The sequence below is a fragment of the Pteropus medius genome, unplaced genomic scaffold (genome assembly GCF_902729225.1).
Source record: "Pteropus medius unplaced genomic scaffold, Ma_sr-lr_union100, whole genome shotgun sequence".
Classification (NCBI taxonomy): Eukaryota; Metazoa; Chordata; class Mammalia; order Chiroptera; family Pteropodidae; genus Pteropus; species Pteropus medius.
Genome location: NW_024349564.1, coordinates 44,008 through 65,681, shown reverse-complemented (window position 1 = coordinate 65,681; position 21,674 = coordinate 44,008). Strand labels below are relative to the sequence as shown.

At 37.1% G+C, this 21,674-nt stretch overlaps 1 protein-coding gene across 6 annotated transcripts in view; it reads left to right on the top strand.

The window, feature by feature from the left end:
* The first annotated feature begins 4,319 nt into the window (after positions 1-4,319).
* The window catches only part of LOC120618845 (zinc finger protein 420), a 51,374-nt gene continuing 34,019 nt past the window's right edge, over positions 4,320-21,674 (top strand). Inside the window, exons 1-5 of one of the 6 annotated variants that reach the window (XM_039882885.1) lie at positions 4,321-4,540; positions 6,082-6,132; positions 19,802-19,822; positions 19,976-20,064; positions 21,306-21,432. In XM_039882885.1, the coding sequence (XP_039738819.1) occupies positions 20,056-20,064; positions 21,306-21,432 (136 nt within the window). In that variant the 5' untranslated portion in view covers positions 4,321-4,540; positions 6,082-6,132; positions 19,802-19,822; positions 19,976-20,055. Of the gene's footprint in view, positions 4,541-6,081; positions 6,133-19,801; positions 19,905-19,975; positions 20,065-21,305; positions 21,433-21,674 lie in introns of all 6 variants that reach the window. The other 5 variants (XM_039882883.1, XM_039882886.1, XM_039882884.1 and 2 more) reach the window with 5 other exon arrangements.

Genomic DNA, 21,674 nt, shown 5'->3' with positions numbered 1-21,674 from the left:
AGTAAAAGTTACAAACTTAAGAATTTATAAGTATAAAAGTTAATTACCTAAGTATCCAACTTAAAATGTGAGGGAAAAATGGCGAATAAACCAAAGGAAAGTAAAAGCACGGGAATAATAAGGTTTGAATAAAAAACAAAGGAAATAGAAAAAGAGCTGTCTCCCTAGAGGACATACGAATGGCCAACAAATATATGAAAAGATGCTCAATATCGCCATTAGGGATATGCAAATCAAAACCACAATGAGATACCATCTCACACCCGTTAGAATAGCTATTATCGAAAGGACAAGTAATAACAAATGCTGGAGAGGATGCGGAGAAAAAAGAATCCTCATACACTGCTGGTGGGACTGCAAATTGGTACAGCCACTATGGAAAACGGTATGGAGAGTCCTCAAAAAACTAAGACTTGATCTACCATGTGATCCAGCAATCCCTCTACTGAGTATTTACCCCAAAGGCTTGAAAACCCATATCTGAAAAGATATTTGCACACTGATGTTCATAGCAGCATTATTCACGGTGGCCAGGACATGAAAGCAACCGAAGTGTCCTATGATAGATGTTTTGCTAAAGAAGCTGTGGTGAGTGCTCTGTCTTATGCATGTGCATCACGATGGGTCTCTGGGAACCTAAGAGAGAGTTGGTGACTCTGGCGGTTTGCTTTCCTCATTGAGTTGTGGGAATGGCTCTCGTTTCAGGTGTACATTGTGTGCACCCAGAGTCAGGAGCATGCTTGTGGGAGCGATCCAGTTCAGCATGTAGAGTAATGGCATTCAGTGAGCTGTGCCACCACTTCGGATAAAGAAAATATAACCATAGATGTGGAGGTCTCCTTGAGTCAGTCTAAGAGGTTACTAAGAGATATAACTGAATTGTGGATCTTTGGTGAAATATTCTTCAACAAATCTCTATATGAGGGGCTGAATGCAGAGAACCATAGAACTAAGGTAATCCCTGTCTATTTTATGGTTTTTCTGGGTAAGTGTCCTAGGAAAACTGTGCCCAACCTTGGAGCCCCTGTACAGGTGCTTTGCTATTGCCCTATTCCTTTTTTCAGTCTTATCGCCTCTGATCTTGACTCTGCCACCAACTGCCTCTGTGACCTTGAGCTAGTCAGCTTTGTCAGTTTTTCCACCTGAAGCTATTGAAAAGAGGTCTAAATTGAGAGCGCTTCAAAATGGCGTAGACGATAGAGGCTCTGTTCATCCCTCTGGAGACCAAATGAAGGTTGTGATGGAAACAAGAGCAGCAGCAAAGAAAAATCATCTGGGTTCTAGATGAACAAGCCATACAACTAGGGAGAAGTCCAAGACAGCATTCCGCAATGGCAGAAGATAGGATGGGGTGAAAATGCAGGACGTCCCGGTCCTGAGCAGCTGAGTGAGATGGAGGCTGTGGCAGTGGCAGGGGCAGATGCCTCCTAAAGTCTTAAAGGGGCTGCATCAGCGAGTAGATTTTCATGGTGCCGGACCTGCTCGCTCTGAGCACTAGCACTGGGCTGGCTGCTCCAGGGGGGACCAGGGACTACAGGGGAACACTGAGTTGTTGGAGTGAGGGCCATAAGCAAGGCTCACTTGGTACAGAAGTGCTGGAGGTATCCATTGTTCCCTGTTGAGCCCTCCCTCATACCAGTGCACTGGACACAGCTCTGCCATAGCCATGGCGTCATCAAACTGGATAATAGGGGTTGCTCCACCCAGAGGATTCCTGACACCCCACACCCCGCGGCCCCACGAAAGCCACATCCAGGTGTATCCTCAGCGAGTCAGGTGCTCCTTGCTGAGACTCACACTGGTGGAGGCAGCTGGCCTTGCTTTCTGATGTGGCCTTTTGAGGCAACTATAAGCACAGCATCTGTGGATTGCTTGCTGAATCTTAACAGGTGGCCCTGGAAGGGGACAGGCTGGGGCTAAACTTGGCCTGCAGCTGAACTTCTCTCAGGACTGTGCCACTGGACACCTACATCACAAATCTGCACTAATAAGACCGGGAGACTTAGGATCTTTGCTTAGTACATAGAAACAAACACGGAAAGACAGCCAAAATGGGAAGACAAAGAAGCAGAAACCATATGACAGAACAGAACAGAGATCCAGATATAATGGAGTCAAGTAATCTAACAGATGCAGAGTTCAAAACACTGGTTATAAAGAGGCTCAATGAACTTTTGAGAAAAGTAGAGGACTCCAACAAAGAGATAAAAATGGAGATATAGATTATAAGAGGGAACCAGTCTGAAATGGAGAACACATTATCTGAGATGAGAAGCATATTAAATGGAATAAACAAAGGAATAAACAAAGTGAATAAAAAAGAGGATCACACGCCCTATCTAGAGGATAGGAAAGCCAATCAGGACACTCAAACAGAATGGCAAGAAAAAAGAAGTCAAGACTGTAATGATGATTTAAGCAGGATATAGGACACTATTAAGGCTCCAAATATTCATCTGATCAGCGTAAGTGAAGAAAATTAAGATGTTGAACAGCTGTTTGAAGAAATAATGATGGAAAACTTCCCTAACCTGGTGAAGGAAATGGACATAAAACCCCAGGAAGCTCAGAAGATTCCAAAATTCAGGGATCTAAAGAGGCCCAGACCAAGACACATCATAATTAGAATGCCAAAGGTTAAATACAAAGAAACAATATTAAAATCAGCAAGAGAAAAACAAATAATTACATATAAAGGAACACCCATACGACTGGCAGCTGATTTCTCAAGAGTGACTATGCAGGACAGAGGGCTTGGCAAAAAATTTTTCAAAAGAATAAAGACCCAGGATATACAATCAAGAATAATTTATCCAGCAAAGCTATCATTTAGAGATGAAAGACAAATAAAGAGCTTCCAGACAAAAATAAACTAAAGGAATTTATCAGCATCAAGCCACAATTACAGGAAATGTTGGAGGGACTTCTTTAAGAAGAAAAAACAGGTATCAAAAACAGGAATAACGAATGGTAACAACTACATTCCTATCAATAAGTGCCTTAAATGGAAAAAAATTAAGTGCTCCAACCAAAAGATAGAGTGGCTGAAAGAAAACAAGACCCCTACATATGAAAAGGAAGGGAATAGAAAAAGATATTGCTGTGATGAACCTAGAAGGTATTTAAGTCAGACAGGGAAAGATAAATGCTATGTGATTTCACTTATATGCAGAATTTAAGGAATAAAAAGAACAAACTAATCTGTGACAAATATAGTGGACAATTTGGTGATGGACAGAGGGGAGGGGGGTTGGGAGGCAGGGAGAATGGGGTGAAGGGTTAAAGAAGTACAAATTAGTAGCTGATAGTTGGGCACAGGGAGCATGGCAGAGGGAATGCAGTTAGCATTAATACCTTGGCTAGGTGGAGGGTCAGGAAAACTGACTAATGATGACCTCTGCTAAAATTCACTCTTCTTACGTATAAACTTATTTTATTAGTCGATGACCTCTCAATCTTACCCAATAATGTTTCCCTAATAGCAAAAAGAATGGATGCCTACTTCGGGGGATTGTGGCAGAGAAAAAAAGCAGTTACCCTAGGACTAGCTTTGAAATCATCTTTAAAATATATATATGATTTTGCATTCTTCCTCATAACACATGGATTAGCTCCAATAGGAAAATCATTTATTTGCCAGGTAAACTGATAACCTTTTTCAGATCATCAAATTAGTGTTCAAGGAATAAATAACTTGACCATCGGCCGTTTTTTTATAGTCACACGTGCTCTTTTGCTAGTCGAACTCCTACAGACAGTCTGAAATACCGGCACGAATAAAGCACATTTATATAAACAAATCACCAGTCACGCAACCACCACCAATTATGGACACACACACACACACACACACACACACACACACACATGCGGAGGTCCTTACTCTGTCAGACAATCCTACATAGTTACAAAAATGCCATTACTATGCGGCTTCAAGTACAGAGCACCTCACACCCAACAGCACGTAGAACCAATCACACACACAGGCAGAAATAAAACCATACACCGGCCACCGAGGGACTCAGTCCATCGGACATTTCGCTTGTCTCACAGACACTCAAAATCACCAAAGGTCCTGCAAGGTACACAAAGGATCTCACGCCTGTCAGAGGCTCGGTCCCCGCCCAGCTCCAGCTCCTCCCCTACACCTGCCCTGCCGGCCAGTCCCACCCTCTCCTGATCCGGTAGGGCCCGGTACCACCCACACTGCAGGTTTCGGGCCCTATCCGCCCCAGCAGCGCACTCCCGACGCCTGCGCTCTGGGCGCCGGTGGCCACTCCCAAAAATCTCCCGGTCGGCCCTTGGGCCTTGGTCCGCCCACCACAGCCTTCCCGGAGGAAATGTTGGACTACGTTTCCCAGAGCCACCGGTTCCTAACGCGGCTTCATTTCCGTTGGTTCGCGAGATTTGGGGAACTCGCGTGGGGAGAGAGCTATGTCTGTGGAGAGGCTTGGGCCGGCTCCGGTTGAGCCCGCGTACCCGAAATCGGCCTGAAGCTCGGGCGCCAGGCTCTGGACCTTGAGGTGTACCGTCTGTTGAGGTGGGCGGAAATGCTCGGATAAAGCGTCGCTGGAATCGCTGGTGTAGCCGTGTCGCCTACGGATTTGTGTTATGGGTCAAGTCTGACTAGTGTTGGTGACTTTTGGTGAATGAGCGTGTGTTACTGTGGTTTTGTGTTTAAGCGTGAGTGTGAGTGTGAGTTGTTTGTGACTCTGAGGTGTTGATAAAACTGCTGTGACAGTGTGTTTGTGTCGCGTGCTTACCTGACTGGGAATGTGCTTTTGTGATTGTGTGTACCGCGTGTATAACTGGGGTTGCTTGTGTCTGTGAAGCATGCGACGGTGCTGTTGTGACACGGTGTTTAGATGTTCTTGTGTCACTTTGAGGTTGTATATGTGACTGTGTATAGAGTGTATTACTGGAGTTTGCCCGTGACTTTGAGGGGTTATGAGCGTTGCTGTGACATGTTTGTGACCTTGTTTTCTTGACCTGGTACTTGATTTTGTTTTTCTGACTATCTGATTGGATGACTGTGTGTGTCCTGTATATGGGGCTGTGTGTGTGTGCCATTTCCATGACTGAAGAGAGTAAAAATGCTACTGTGAAAGGGTATTTTTGGCCATGTGTGTCCCTGACAGGTTGCTTGGAAGCGTTTGAGTGGGGTTCTGTGTATGCTCTGTGTATGACTGGATTTTGTTTAAGACTAGATGGTGTGACAGTGCAGCATTAACGTGATGTTTGTGACTCTGTGTGATTGTAGAAATATGATTGTGTGACTTTGTAACATCAGTTGTATATTTTATAGTCTGTGTCCATATGGGGGTTTAATGGGTACAGAGGTAAAACTGTGTTTTGGTATTTATGCGGTTCATTCTGGGGCTGAGCCTGCCTGTGGATCATGAGTCCCATGTGGCTTTGTCCTCCCTTGAAGACACGACTTCTTTCTCTTCTAACCACAAAGACTACCCTTCTCCCTTACCCCATACACACATGGCCTGTGTTGATTGCTTTTTTTTCTGTATTCATCCTTAGTTTCACCCTGGGATTGTATTTGTAGGTTCCCTGATGCTTTCTGGTGCCCTCTCACCTTATAGCCTTAAGCGTATTGGATGCAAGAAGTGACAGGAAGGAAGTCAGAAATTTGAGCCAATGAATGAAGAATACATGTATTATTTCTAAGACACAGACCTGGTCTTGAGATGAGAATTTTAGAGCTGATAGCACCTTAAAGACAGGCCACTTGTAAATGTAATAGGGTTCTGGGAGTAGGCGTTCTTTCAGAGAATGTGCTAAAGGAAGCAAGCCACACACTTCAGAACCTACAGCACTCCACTGCAGGGCTCTGTCTCCAGTAGGTAACTCTGAATACAGAAATAAATTCTAGCCCAAGACAGCTGTGACCTTGGTACTTTTGGATACAGAAAGTGCAGAACTGTTCTAGTCTCCTTCTGACCTCCTTCTGTTAACTGAGGGGTAGATTGGTGGAAGATTTGGGGAGAAGAAGAGGATGTGTTCTAATTTAGGATTTACCCTAAGAAAGGCCTAGTATCTCATAATTCCATTTTCTTTTCCTGAGAGTAGAGGCCAGAGGAGGAAAAAATGGCTGTTACAGATTCAGAAGCAGAGTCCAAGGTGAGTAGATGTTTATTCTCTGTTTCCTCAAATGTCTTTGTTTTTTTTTTTCAGGACATAGGAATCTTTGTTTTCTTTCTGAAGTTTCCTAGCTAAGCCTTTTCGAATAATAGAGGGGCAAGACAATTTTCTGTAGCTTGGGAGCAAGGAATATGTGCAGTTAATTGTGATAGATGCATCTCGTAGTGTTTAAATTGAGGAAGAATGGATATGCTGTTCATAGATTTAAAAAGGAGATAATCTTGTGTTATTTCTGACATAGCAGCATTGTTTTAACTTTTTAAAGTTTTCAAATGTACACAAAAGTATGAGCCATCGTATGCCCAGCTTAAAAACAATCACTTGCCAATCTTATTATACGTATTCTTTCTTTTTTTCTTTAAAAATTTTTTTAAATCACATTTTTGACATTCAGTATTATTTTATATAAGTTTCAGGTTTACAGCATAGTAGTTAGACATTTATACAATTTACGAAGTGATTCCTCCCAATAAGTCTAATACTTACCTGGCACCGTACATAGTTATTACAATATCGTTTCAAAATCCTTTCTAATTTGCCTTTTGATTTCTTCTTTGACTTATGAGTTATTAGAAATATGTTACTTAGCTTTCAAATATTTTGCAGATCATCCAGAGATCCTTCTGTTACTGATTTCTAATTTCATTCCATTGTGTTCAGAGAATACATCTTGTCATTCGTTTTATATTTGTCCCATCTGTTCTTTATTCCCTTTTCCTCCTTTTCTCCCTTTTGGATTGAGAGAGAGAGTTTCAAAATAACTAACCATATAAATAGAGAAAAATGATCAAGACCTTCTGGAGTTCAGTAGTATATAACCTACTAGGGATCTATAATCAACTTAATGGGTTTTTAAAGTCACGTAAAATAACACCTCTCATATAGTTAAGCCACCACCTTGAGAGACAGAGGCTCATTGTTTCATCTTGCTTCTGCTTTTAGAAATTGTTTTCCCTCTGCTTTGATTTAATTTTATTTTTAATTAACAAGGTGAATTCAGAGAAGTCGGGTGTCCATTGTTGTCCCTTGACCTGGTTTCTGACCCTGTAATTGTCTTTGGTTTACTCTTCCATTTTTCATTTATTTATTTATTTACTTATATATTTATTGTTAATTAAATTTATTGAAGTGACAATAAAATTATATAGGTTTCGAGTGTACAATTCAATAATACATCATATGTGTATAGCATTATCTGTTTACCACCCAAAGTTAAATTTCCTTCCATCACCATATATAGGACTTCCTTTACCCTTATCTACCTCCTTTCCTCCCCGCTTTCTCTCTACTAACCATTAATCCACTGTCTGTGTCTATGAGTTTTTGTTTGTCTTGTTCATTTGTTGCTTTCACTTTTATTTCTCACATGTAGTGAAATCATATGGTTCTTAACTTTTTCTATCTGACTTATTTCACTTAGCATGATGATCTCAAGAGCTATCCATGTTGTCCCAAATGGCAGTATTTCATTTTTTCTTATGGCTGAGTAATATTCCATTGTAGCTATATCTTCGTTATCCAATTATCTGTCAAAGGGCACTTCAGTTGATTCCATGTCTTAGCCACCGCAAATAATGCTGTAATGAACATTGGGTGTATATACCTTTACAGATAAATGTTTTCAAATTTTGGGGGTAGATATCCAGAAGAGGGATTGCTGGGTCATATGGTAATTCTATTCCTAACTTATTAAGGAGCCTTCATACTGATTTCCATAGTGGCTGTACCAATTTACATTCCCACCAGCAGGGTATAAGTGTTCTTTTTTCCCACCAACCTTGCCAACATTTGTTATTGTTGTGTTGATAATAGCCATTCTAACAGGTGTGAGGTAGTATCTCATTGTGATTTTGATTTGCAATTCTCTAATAGCTAATGAAGTCGAGCATCTTTTCATATATCTCTTGGCCATTTGTATGTCTTGGGAGAAGTGTCCGTTTAGATCCTCTGCCCATTTTTTATTGGATTATTTGTTTCTGTTGTTGAGTTGTATGAGTTCTTTATGGATTTTGGATAGTAGGCCCTTATCGGAGTTGTTGTTTGCAAATATATTCTCTCATTTGGACAGTTGCCTTTTTGTCTTGTCGATGGTTTCTTTTGCTGTGCAGAAGCTTTTTAGTTTGATGTAGTTCTAGTCATTTATTTTAGCTTTCACTTCCCTGCCTTTGAGGTCAAATTCATAAAATCCTCTCTAAATCCAAGGTCCACGAGTTCAGTACCTATGTTTTCTTCTATGCAATTTATTATTCCAGGTCTTATATTTAGGTCTTTTGTCCATTTTGAGTTAATTTTGGCGTATGTTGACAGATAGCAGTCTACTTTCATTCTTCTGCATGTGGCTTTTCATTTTTCCCAGCACCATTTATTGAAGAGAATTTCCTTTCTCCGTTGCATGTTTTTGCCTCCTTTATTGAAAATTATTTGCCCATATGTGGGTTTACTTCTGGGCTCTCAGTTCTGTTCCACTCATCTGTCTGTTTTTCTGCCAGTGTTATGCCATTTTGATTATTGTTGTTTTGTAATATGATTTGAAGTCAGGCAGTGTGATACATCGGGCTGTGTTCTTTTTCTCAGGATTGCTTTCTCTATTTAGGGTCTTCTGTGATTCCATACAAATCTGATGATTTTGTTCTATTGCTCTAAAAAATGCCATTGGGATTTTGATGGTTGCATTTAAATCTGTATATTGCTTTGGGCAATATGGCCATTTTAACTATCTTGGTTCTTCCAATCCATGAACATGAAATATCTTTTCATTTCATTTCTTTAATAAAAGAAATTTATTAAATTTCTTTTAATAATGTTTTGTAGTTTTCAGTGTATTGGTCCTTCACATGCTTTGTTAAGTTTTTTCCTAGGTATTTTATTTTGTTGCAATTGCAAAAGGAATTGCTTTTCTCATTCTTTTTTTTTTGGAATTTCATTGGTAGCATATAGGAATGCAATGGATTTTTGTACATTGATTGTGTGTCCTGCAACTTTATTTATTTCTGATAGTTTTTCAGTGGAGTTCTTTAGGGTTTTCTATGTAAAGAATCATGTCATCTGCAAAAAGTGACAATTTGACTTCTTCATTCTCTATTTGGATGCCTTTTATTTCTTTCTCTTGCCTGATTGTTCTATCTAGAACTTCCAAACTATATTGAATAAGAGAGGTGAGAGCAGGCATTTTTGTCTTATTCTTGATCTTCAAGGGAAGGTTTTTAGTTTTTCGCCATTAAGGATGATATTAGCTGAAGGTTTGTCATATATGGCCTTTATTTTGTTGAGGTGTTTTCCTTCTATATCCATTTTATTAAGTGTTTTAATCATAAATGGATGTTGTATTTTGTCAAATGCTTTTTCTGCATCTATTGATATGATCATGTGATTTTCAGCCTTTATTTTGTTTATGTGGTGTATCACATTTATCAATTTGCATATGTCGAATCATTCCTGTGCCCCTGGAATGAACCCCACTTGATTGTGATGTATAATCTTTTTAATGTATTGTTTTATTCAATTTACTTGTGTTTCGTTCAGGATTTTTGCTTCTGTATTCATCAGAGATGTTGGTCTATAGTTTTCTTTTTATGTGTTGTTCTTATCAGGTTTTGGTATCAGGATAATGTCAGCCTCATAAAATGAGTTAGTAAGTATTGCTTCTTCAATTTTTTGGAAGTTTGTATTAAATTGTCGTTGTTTGGTAGAAATCATTAGTGAAGCCATCTGGTCCTGGAATTTTACTTTTTGGAAGGATTTGGTGATTATTTCAATTTCCTTACTGTTGATAGGTCTATTTATATTTTCCAGTTCTTTGTGATTCATTTGATGAAGGTTGTATATTTCTAAGAACTTGTCCATTTCATCAGAGATATTGACTTTGGTGGTATAGGATCTTTCATAGAATTCTTTGATTTTTTTATATTTCGGTGATATCTGTCCTAACTTCTCTTTCATTTCTGATTTTGAAGATTTGTGTCTTTTCTCTTTTTTCCTTGGTGTATCTAGTCAAGGGGTGTCAATTTTATTGATCTTTTCAAAGAACCAGTTCTTTGTTACATTAATTTTTTTCTGTTGTCTTTTTGTTCTGTTTCATTTAATTCTGCTCTTTTTATTATTTCTCTACCAACTCTGGGCTTCATTTGTTCTTCTAGTTTTTAAAGATGTAATGTTAGATTGTTTATTTGGGATCTTGTTTTTTGAGATAGGCCTGTAATGATATGAACTTTCCTCTTATTACCACTTTTGCTGTATCCCAGAAATTTTGATATGTTGTATTTTTGTTCTCATTTGTTTCTATGTACCTCTTGATCTCTCTTTTTACTTTTTCTTTGACCCAATGGTTCTTTAGTAGCATCTCCAGGTTAATCTCCAGGTACTTGTGGTTTTTCTTCTTTATTTTTGCAGCCAATCTCCAGTTTCAGAACATTGCGATTGGAGAATATGCTTGGTATGATTTCACTCTTCTTGTATTTGTTGAGGCTAGTTTTGTGTCCCAGCATATTGCCTATCCTTGAGAATGTTCCACAAGCACTAGAGAAGAACGTATAATCTGGTGTTTTGGGATGAAAGGCTCTGTAAATGTCAATGTCAATTATATCCAATTAGTCTAATGTGTCATTTTAGGTTGATATTCTCTTATTGATTTTCTGTTTGGATAATCTATCCACAGTTGACGGTGGGGTATTTAGGTCCCCTGCTATAATTGTGTTTTTGTCAGTTTCTCTCTTTAGTTCTGTTAATAATTGCTTTATATATTTTGAGGCTCCCTAATTGGGAGCATAGATAATAAGTATTATGTCTTCTTGAGGTATATTCCCCTTTATCATTATGACATGTCCTTCTTTGTCTCTCATTACCTTTTTTATCTTGAAATCTGTTTCATTAGATATAAGTACAGTTACTCCCACTTTTCCCTGGCTGCCGTTTGCTTGGAGTATCGTTGTCCACCCTTTTACTTTGAGTCTATATTTGTCCTTACAGCTCAGATGTTTCTCTTCAAGGCAGCATATGGTTGGGTTTTGCTTTTTAGATCCAGTCTGCTACTCTGTGCCTTTTTATTGGTAAGTTCAGCCCATTTGCATTTAAGGTGTTTATTGATATATGAGGTTTTCCTATAGCCATTTTATCTTTTGTTTTCTGATAGCTCCATGTCTCCCTTGTATCTTTGCCCTTGTGTTTCTGTCTGTTATTTTAGTTTGTTGATATTCTATGATTTTTCCCTCCGTTCCTTCTTTTTTTATGTTACGTATCTCAATTCTGGATATTTTGTGTGTGGTTACCGTTAGGTTTATGCAAAAAAAAGTTTTGTGTATACAGTAGTACTTTTTCTTTTGTGTGATTCTTATGTCCATTACCCTTTGCAAATTCTGACCTTTACTCCCTACCCTTTTCTGTTTTTCTTACTCAAATTATCCCTATTTATGCTGTGAGTCCATTCCTGAGTTGCAGTAGCTATTGTCTTCTTTTTTAAAAATGTTTTCTATCTCCTTTAACCATTATGTAATATTTAAGTTTATGATACCCTATTTTGAACAAGGGTTGTAATTTCCTGTTTCTGTCCACCTGCCATCTTACTCAGAGTTTTGTATCTTTTTGTCTTTTTGTTTCTGGTAGTAACCTTCTTCAGAATTTCCTGTAATGCAGGTCTTGTGGTAGAAAATTCCCTCAGCTTCTGTATTTCTGAAAAGGTCTTTATTTGTCCTTCATATCTAAAAGAGAACTTTGCTGGATATATTATTCTTGGCTGGTAATTTATCTTTTTTGATAATGTGAATATTTGATTCCACTTTCTCCTAGCTTGTAGAGTTTCTGCTTAAAAATCTGATGATAATCTAATGCATTTTCCTTTATAGGTTACTGTCTACTTTTTCCTGACTGCCTTGAGAATTCTTTATCATTAATTTTTGACAGTTCTAATATAATATACCTTGGAGAAGGCTTTTTGTATTGAGATAATTAGGTGTTCTGTTGGCTTGTTGGATTTGTGGGTTTGAGAAGTTCTTGTCCACTATTGCTTTGAATAGGCTCTCTGTTCCCTTCACCCTCTCCTCTTCTGGTATACCCATTGTTCTTATATAGTTCTTTTTGATGGAGTCAGATAGTTCTTGTAGAGGTTTTGTTTTGTTTTGCTTTGTTTTGTTTTTGTAGCATTTCATGTTTTTACTCTCAGGTCTCTCTTCTTCCATCTGCATCATTTCTAGATTCCTGTCTTCGATATCACTAATTCTTTCCTCCATCTAGTCAGCTCAATTTCCTAAGCTCAGTATTTTATTCTTTATCTCTTTTGTTGAATTCCTCAGCTCCAGAATTTCTGTTTGGTTCTTTTTTTCAAGTTGCCATCTCTTTGGTAAAGCATTCCTATTGTTCATTGATTTTGTTACTGAGTTCATTAAACTGCCTTCCTGGATTTTCTTGCATCTTGTTGAATTTTTTCAGAACTGCAATCTTGAATTCTCTGTCATTTAAATCACATATTTTTATATCTTTAAGTTTATTTTCTGGAGATTTTTCATTTTCTTTCTGAGCTGCCTCGTCACCTTGGTTATTCACGGTATTTGATTGTTTCTCTGCCTAGGCATTTATGGGAATGAACTCTGCTTTTTAAAAAATGTAATTAACAGTGATACATCTTTAGCATGTTGATAAGAAGAGCTTTTCTTTTGTTTTCCAATAGGTGGCCATAAGCCTCTTGCACTACCCAAGACTCCCAGATCTCTGCTATGTGGCAACAAAATGCCCTTTATTCCCTGAGGAGGTGTGTGTCTCCTTTGTGACCGGATTACCTCACCGCAACCCTTGGTGGGCTCCACCCACCATGGGAGAATGTGGTGGGTGTTGGGGTTCCAATCCCCTGAAGTCCTAGTGCTGCCCCAGCAGCCATATGCAGTGTTGTACTGCCTGAGGTGTCCCAGGTGCCTCTGGATGGGTGGGGGTGTGGCAGGGTGGGAGAGGCTGCTGGTGTGCCTATGGCTCTTTTCCTTCTAGTAAAGATGACTTCTAGGCCTCAGCTGCCTCCCCTCTGTATCTCCACCTGTCACTGAGCCCGGCCGCAGTATGCATCTGCCACTCAGGCTCAGTTCTCCAGAGGGCAGACTCCGTGCTCTGTAGCCGACATTTGCCTTTGCAGTTTCCGCTGGGACTCACTGTTAGCTCTGGGAGGGTGGGAGGAGGAAGCCAGTCTCCCTGACTCTGCTTTCTAGAACACAGCTGTCGCATCCCTATTCTGTCTCTGTCCTGATCACTGGGTTCTGTTGTAGTATTAGTATATGCTGATTCCTCCCTTCTCTCCAAGTCCCCCAGGAAGCACCGGACTGGGCCTGCAGCACCATCTTTGTTCTCCCTTTCCTCCACCCCTCTTCACCCCAATTCGCCCACCTTCAGATGCTTTTATGCGCAAATCTCTCCGAAGCGTTTGTGTGTTAGGCTGGGAATCTTCTGTTGGATTATAGGTGTTCAACTTGTTATAGTCTCAGGGGATAGATCAAGGGGACCCCTCATGCGCCGTGTTTCTGTTGTCACTAGATCTTCTTCTTTTAAATGATATATATGTTTATGTGTTGGTATGTATAAGGATATATTTTTTATTGTCTCCATTCTTAATTAAAAGGGAGGATTCTATGTACACTGTTCTGCACCTTCCTTTTTTTTTCCTCACACATTCACTGTATCCCAGAGATCATTGGATAGCAGCCTATAGACATCTTCCACATCCTTTTTTATAGCTACAGTTCGTAATACAGTGTGTAATACAGTGTGTAATAGTTTATTCATCCAGTCTCCTATTGGTGGGCATTTGTTTATTTTTTTTCCCAGTATTTTGTCATTACATAATGCAGCAGTTAATAACTGTGTATGGTTTCTATTTGTAGAGGTTTATCTTTGGGGCAAATTTCTAGAAGTGGCCTACTGTAGTTTATTTTAATTCTTTTGACATAAATTCTATCTGAATTACAACTGTTGAGTAATAATAATAAAATGGGTGCATTTCCTCATTTTTCTCCCTCCCTATCTTTATTATGTAATGGGAAAAGAAAGTCTTAGAGTGTATTTTTATACTTTTTTTTTCCTCTGAATTTACTGAGAAATTCTTGTTTTTTAAACATATCAGGTTTTTTAAAATTTCAAGAAGGTGTTACTTTCTTGTTTTCTGATATCATAGTAGTACGTTTGTTGACACAATTTAGAAAATACAAAAAGAAACAAACAAGGAGGAAAATAACAATTACTCAAAAACCCTTTGGAATGAAACACCGTTCATATTTGGAACTTGTCCTTAAAGTCTTTTTTTTAACTTCTTATTATGGAAAAATTCAAACTTATACAACACTAAAGTGTAGTGTAGTGCATCCCAATGTACCCTACCCATCACTCAGCTTTAACAAATATCAGTTTATGGCTAAACATGTTTTATCTATAGCTCTGCCACTCCTTTCCTACCCTCCCAAAAAACATTGACTATCTTGAAGTAAAATCCAATTAATTTCATCTACAAATATTTTAACATGTATTTCTAAAAAAAAAAATAATAAAAAGAACTTTAAGTAAATACAACTTTTTATTTAAAAAATCATAACTGCAATATCATCACCACTAAAAAAAAGATACTTTCTTAATGTCATGAAATAGCCAGTGTTCAGATTTTCCCCATTGTCCATAGTTTTATATGATTTGTTAGAATCAATATCCAAACAATATCTATTTAGTATAATAGTGTGATATTTCTTAAATCTTTCCGTCATTTCTTGCAGTTCCAGAAAGAGTTTTCTCACAGTTACTAATAATCTGGATTTCGTAGATTGTCTATATGTGGTATTATTTAACATGTTTCTCTAACCCTGTATTTCTGATAAACTGGTATTTAATTCTAGAGGCTTCATCAGGTTCAGGGTGTGTGTGTGTGTGTGTGTGTGTGTGTGTGTGTGTGTGCGCGCGCGCGCGCGCGCGTTGTTTGTTTTGCACTAATCCACATATAATGCATATATAGTGAAGTAGTGCATAATATTTTATTGTTTTCCTTTATGTAATGTTAGCAGCCATTGATCATCTTTGCTTGGAATCCATTATTTTATCAGGAGTTACAAAATGATATTCTCATTCTATCATTTCTCCTGCATTTATGAGCTGGAATACTTCTGTAAAGAGAACCATTCTCTCCTCAATGTCTTGGTTACTCAGAAGTATAGCTTTTGTAAAAAAAAGATGGGATAAAAGCTTGATTTTATTCTCATTGTTTTTCAGCATCTTCCAAAGTTTATCTTGTGTTTTCCTTTTAACTTATTATTATGAACTTGTGGATTTAAATATATTTGATATGTTTCAGTTCTTAGCAGTTATTGTTCTTAATCTTCAAATTGTCAATCTATGGCCAGTGGGATCCTCTTAATACCCTCTCTGATTTGGCTCTTTTTGAATTCCTTTTGGCACGACCTCAATAATCTTTGGTAGATTCCAAACTTTCTGATGTGAAAAGAAGTTCTAGGTTCATCATGTACATTTTCCTCTCCCAAACATGAAATCAGCCACTTGTCTATGTAGCTCTGGTTCCTTTTAGTAGGAAGTGGTTTTAAGAAGCCACAGTTAGGACAGTACAAGTTCTCAGTGCTTCTGGTTGTTATTGCTTGTAGTCCTTTACAGAGCTGGTTAAATACATATTTTTTAGAAGTAGAAAAATCCTGAGTTTATGCTGACATTTCCAATTGAATTTATTTATTTTCATTTCCAGTTGAATTTAAAGATTATATAGACTTTTTCTTGAATTTTTAAATTTGTGGGGTTTTTTTTGTGCTCTGAAAATCTTTATTCTTAATATTAAGGTAGTTATGTACACGTGTTATTCTCATTGTATATATGCGTAATCATTTCAGAATATATATTTTAGATTAACAATGCTAATATTATGTAGCAGTGTAATTATTGAGAAAGTTTGTAGTTATTTTGCCTGTAGGTTATATACCACTAGGGATCTAATGTCAAATGACTGTTATTTTATTTTATTTTTTTAAATTAATTAATTTTTTAATAGAAGAAATGATTTAAATCTCCCCCCCAACCCCCGTCCACCTCCCCCCACTGCCCTCCTCTCACCCTCTGGTAACTGCTAGTAAATGACTTATTTTAAAGCTCCTTGAAATAACCACTTCCTTTCTTTATTTACCTTGTTAGTATTATGAACAGATAAGTGTGTTTACTTTTGGTTATTAGGGACTTTTTAAAAATCTTGATTTATTTTTGTCTTATATAAGAACTCATGGTTCTAAAGTCAAATGGATTCAGTTTGATACTATATCAGTTTTTTTGCACATTTATGTTCATGAGAAATATTGAACTCTATTTTTTTTTCTTGTAATATTTTTGTCAGGTTTTGGTGTCATGGTTATTTAGCTTCAAAATGTAGAAGAGAGTGTTCTTCTTTTCCTATTTTCTGAAAAAATTTGAGAAAGCCTTTTTAATGTCGATAGGACTTACTGATGAAGCCATGTGGACCATCTCTGTGGGCAGGACGTTTTATTTTACCAAAATTCAATTCCTTTAATATTAGGCAATTCTGTGCATGTTCAGTACAGACACAACTATTGTAGGCCTAATCTAATAGTACATGTTAGCACCAATGTAACTTTTTTTTCCAAATGTTTTCGATCCACGTTTGGTTGAAGGTTGGTCGAATCCACAGATACGAACCTGTGGATATGGAAGGCCAACTGTATATGAATCTTTTTAATGAACCTATTTTTGACTTTGTTGATATTGTCTATTGAAATCTATTTTATATTGTGGATTTTGTTTTATTATGTTTTTTCTTCTACTTTGGGCTTCACTTTTTTTTCCAGCTCCTTAAGGTGGGAGCCTAAGTCATTGATGTTACATCTTCCTCTTTTTCTAATATAAACATTTAAAGCTATAAATTTTTCTTTAAGTGCTGCTTTTGCTACAGCCCACAAAATTTGATAAGTTATGTTTTCATTTTAACATATTCTCTAATGTTTTGTGATTTCTTCTTATGGGTTATTTAGAAATGTGCTTAATTTGCAAATATTTGGAGATTCTTCTAGACCTCTTATTATTATTGGTTTCTAGTATAATAATGTATAGACAAAGACCAGAAAATATAATCTGTATGATTCTGTTTTAAAATATTTTTGATACTTGTTACCTCCCCACATCAGATTAGTGCATAGCCATTACATTGTAATCTAAGAGAGCTGTAGTCAAGGTCTCAGCCCCCCTCCCCCACCCCCGGCCACATGCTTTTAAGAATATCTGCATTCCTAGCCCAACTACCTCCATTAGGTTACCTCTTTATCAGGAACCTCTGCCGAGAGTTACTTATTAAAGGTAAGGGGGAAAACTTGAATACACTTTTGCTCCACTTAGTACTCAGTTCTTTTCTACTCCTAGCCCTTCTCCCATCTCCCTCTCAGTGGCCCTGGTCCATGAAATGGGAGGAACCTTTTGTTTGATACTTGCTTGGCACTGAGATGATTCCCCACATTTGTGCTGATCCTGACCTTCTCTAGGTGCTGTGGGAGAGTCAGTGCTTTCTCTTGCTTACATGAAGTGATTAGTAATTGATTAAAGGCTTGACTGTTACTTTCCTTTTGCCTTGTTGTCTTAATCAGCTTTTCTGACAACTGGCAGGTCAGCTCATATCTTGACTGTTGGGTATAGAAATGTTGCGAGATTCTTGAACAGAGAGACGAGACCCCAAGGCTATCGACAGGAAGCAGCATTTATTAATGCCAGCACAAGCTCAGCAGATTCTTTTCCGAAGGCTGAGCCCCGATTGTAACAAAATGGGCAGTTTTATACAGTCTTGTCATTCCTACACAGCTACAGATATAAGGAAGAACATTGGTTGGCAAGCTATGAGAAAACTGACATCAGCCAGAGAGTCCTTGCGGGTGGGAGGGCAGTCAGGAACGAACTTGTTCGAGCAGGAAATGGCCTGGCAGGGTCAGGCTGCCACAGTATCCGTTATATCAAGGTACTTTGATAATGTTATATAAATCCTCTATATCATTACTAATTTTAAAAAATCTACTTGTTCTGACAGTTACTGAAAGATGTTAAAATTCCAAATCTGTGGATTTGTATATTTCTTCCTTTAGTTCAGTCCATTTTTGCTTTATATATTTGATGCTTTGTTGTTAAATCTCTATACATTTAAGATTAGTGTGTCTTCTTGATGAATTTAGCCTCTTTAGTATTATTCTTCATCTTGAAGTCTATTTTGCCTTATATTAATACAAGTACACAGGCTTTCTTATGCTTAGTGTTTGTGAGGTATATTTTTCTCTACCATTTTACTTTCAACCCATCTGTGCATTTTTTGTAAAGAGCATATAGTTGGAACTTGCTTTTTTATCTTATGTTGACATTGTCTCTTTACTGGAATGATTGGACTATTTAAAGTAATTGTAATGTAGGTTAAGCCCTGCCAGGTATGGGAGCATCTATATCTCTTAAGAGGAGGTTGGCACTTTTTGGAATTTAGTTCATTTAAATTTCTTTTTGTCTTCAGCTCTGTGATGAATTTAAAAGGAATTATGATTTTTCATCTTAAATGAATTATTTTTGATTCTTAGAATGGGCACAATTATTGTACCTTTCCAATATCTGGAAGAAGTGGAATTTCTAATTAAATATTTATTGAGCATCTATATCAATGATTCTCTGTAAGAGCAGTGACTCTCCCTAAAAGATGTTTTAGAAATATATCTGGGTGCTTTTGAATGTTAAAATAACTGAGCAGAGAGTGAAGGCTTCTGGCTTTTGAAAGACTGAAGCAAGCCATGGACCTAGATCATAGGTTATACAGCTTTTCTATGAAGGGATAGGTGGTAAATATTTTAGGCTTTCTGAGCAATATAATCTCTTATAGCTAGTCAACTGCCACTTATTGTGAAAATAACCAAAGACAATATATAATAAACAAATGAGTGTAGAGGTATTCCAATAAAGCTTTATTTACAAAAAATAGTTGGTAGGCAGTAGTTGGCCAGCTTCTGATCTAGATCTACTGCAGTGCACAACAAAGAATTATTCTATGACTTGCAAAATGACGAGCATAGCTTGGGGGAAAATGTGTTTATAATTATGTGGGTCTAGAACCTCTCACATAAAGCATATTTTACAGGATTTTTTTTCAAACTGCTGAATTTATTTTACATTATTGCACAGTTTTACTATTAGCTGAATGTTTCAGGAATGGTACTATAGTTTGTTTGAGAAAGTTTGTACTTTGTTTTATGCAGAAATTTACTGAGATTTTTAAAAACAATTTTAAATAATCATGGCACTAATGGCAACACAAATGCTTGCATTTATAGATAATGAATTTCACTTATTCTACACATTTGTACATACACATTCACACAACATGTAGGCTTTATTTCAAAATGTCAAATATAAATAAAATATTTCGGCAATACTCAGTTGAACGTTGTTATTTTATAAATCTAAATTTGTTCATTTTAAGTAGTTGTAAGCATAAGTATTTAATTTTTTGTGCCTTCTGTAGTATGTATGATCATCAATATTTTGAAATATAACAGTTGGTCATTATCTCTGTTTTTGCCATAACGTATATAAGTGTGTCACATTATCTACAATTTTCATTTTAGAAATGATAGAGAAGTTTTTATAAATATTTTCTTTTTGTATATAGAGAGCACTGAGTTTGACAGGGGTAAGAACCACCACCTATATTCCCCCTGCTTAGTGTGTATTTTGGGAATGGGAGCAAGAAGCAGAAGAAGAGAGCAACCAAGGTAATTCTAACTTAACTCATTTGGAGATTTATAAAGAGCATGGTCTCATGGTTCTGTATTCTCCTTCCCAGCACTGCCTTTTTCAGATTCTGTGCTTCTCTAAGATATGAATCCAGAACAGGACTGATCATTTCTTGCAGCTCTAAAAACCATGGCTCAGGTAAATTAGTGTTTTCTTGTGCCCTCTTAAGTCGTTTTTTATAGAGTATGTACATGTTTGCATTCCTTATTCCTGAGACTTCCCTTCTAACTGACCCAACTCAGGAATGTGCTCCTTGGTTTATTCCATTCTTATAAGTGATAATGCCTTCCCTAAGAATGTCTTTTTAATCTAACCTATATTCATATCCTTATTCAAAAATCCATTGAGCATCTTTGACCAGGAGCACTGATAGAACAAAAGCAGACTTCCCGATTTTAGAAGATAAAGAAGGATGTTAAATGGTACCACACATGAGAAAACTTTGAACTTCTCTTTAGATGTAAGTTTCTCAGTTAGGCAAGATAGGAGTTAGTCTTGACTGCTTAGTATCCATACATGGCAAGAACCTATGCCGTAAGCTTTTAAGGTTGGGAACGTGATTAGGAATTAAATACAGAGAGATCAGAGATCTTCCTGGGAATCCATAATTGGTACAATAATATGGTTCCTTTTTAGATTCAATGTTATATGCTAATCTTAAATGTGTAAGTTTGGATTATCTTTTCCATCTTTCTATTGCTTAGAACAAGACCAAGGTATATTTATATGATTAATAGTAACAATAATGATCATTATTCACATGTAAAATTTGTTGAGAAATATAAACTCCCTAAAGCAAGAAATGCTTATGGTTTTTTGTATAACCTGTTTTCTTTATATGGAGCAATTCTACAGCGTATTAAAAATATTTACTAAATTATGGGTAAAAAGGAAAATGCTTGTGACTTAATATTCTGATATGATAAACTGAAGTATCAATACATTATTTATTTTTATGCAAATCTTATTTTGTATGATGGATATTTTGTAAGACTTTACAGAAATGTTTACCCAATTTTTCTTTTTTTTTTTAAATAGAAAAAAAGAGAAATTTTCATTTATTGAGAATGTATGATGTACAAGATACATATTACACAGGATGGTTCTGAATGCTGTGTCTTTTAATTGGGACATTTCATTTAAATTTTATTTAATTCATTAATTTCTTGACTTATATGTAATGAAATGTTCTATATACAGGAATAAAGGAACATGTTGGCACTTCAGAAGCACCTGTTTCTGTGGTGTCTCATCCATTTCAGAGCTTCCTAGCTTATTTGCTTTGTTGCCTCTTTTGTGGCGAGCTCCCCATCATTTCCTCCTCCATTGAAAAAGCATCTTCTTTATTTCCACTACTAGTATTATGTTTGTTGTTTCAGAGATCGGTAATGTTCAGGGATGTTGCAATTGACTTCTCTCAAGAAGAGTGGGAATGCCTGGACTTTGCTCAAAGAGATTTGTACAGAGATGTGATGTTGGAGAACTATAGTAACTTGGTGTCACTAGGTAAGGATATTTACCCTTAGTATTTCAGGATCTACCTTTAGAATGGCTTCCTTTGGTGTTATTTCAAGTTTTTTTTTTAAGTAATTAACTGAATTTCTTCTTATTCTCAAAGGAATGGTTTTAAATTACTATAAGTAGGCATAAATAGTTTCATAGGGCACATTTATCTTGACCGTCCCTCAAATATAATTATCTATCTTCGGCCTTCCTTCCTGTCTTCCTTGATGATCAAGGGGCTAGAT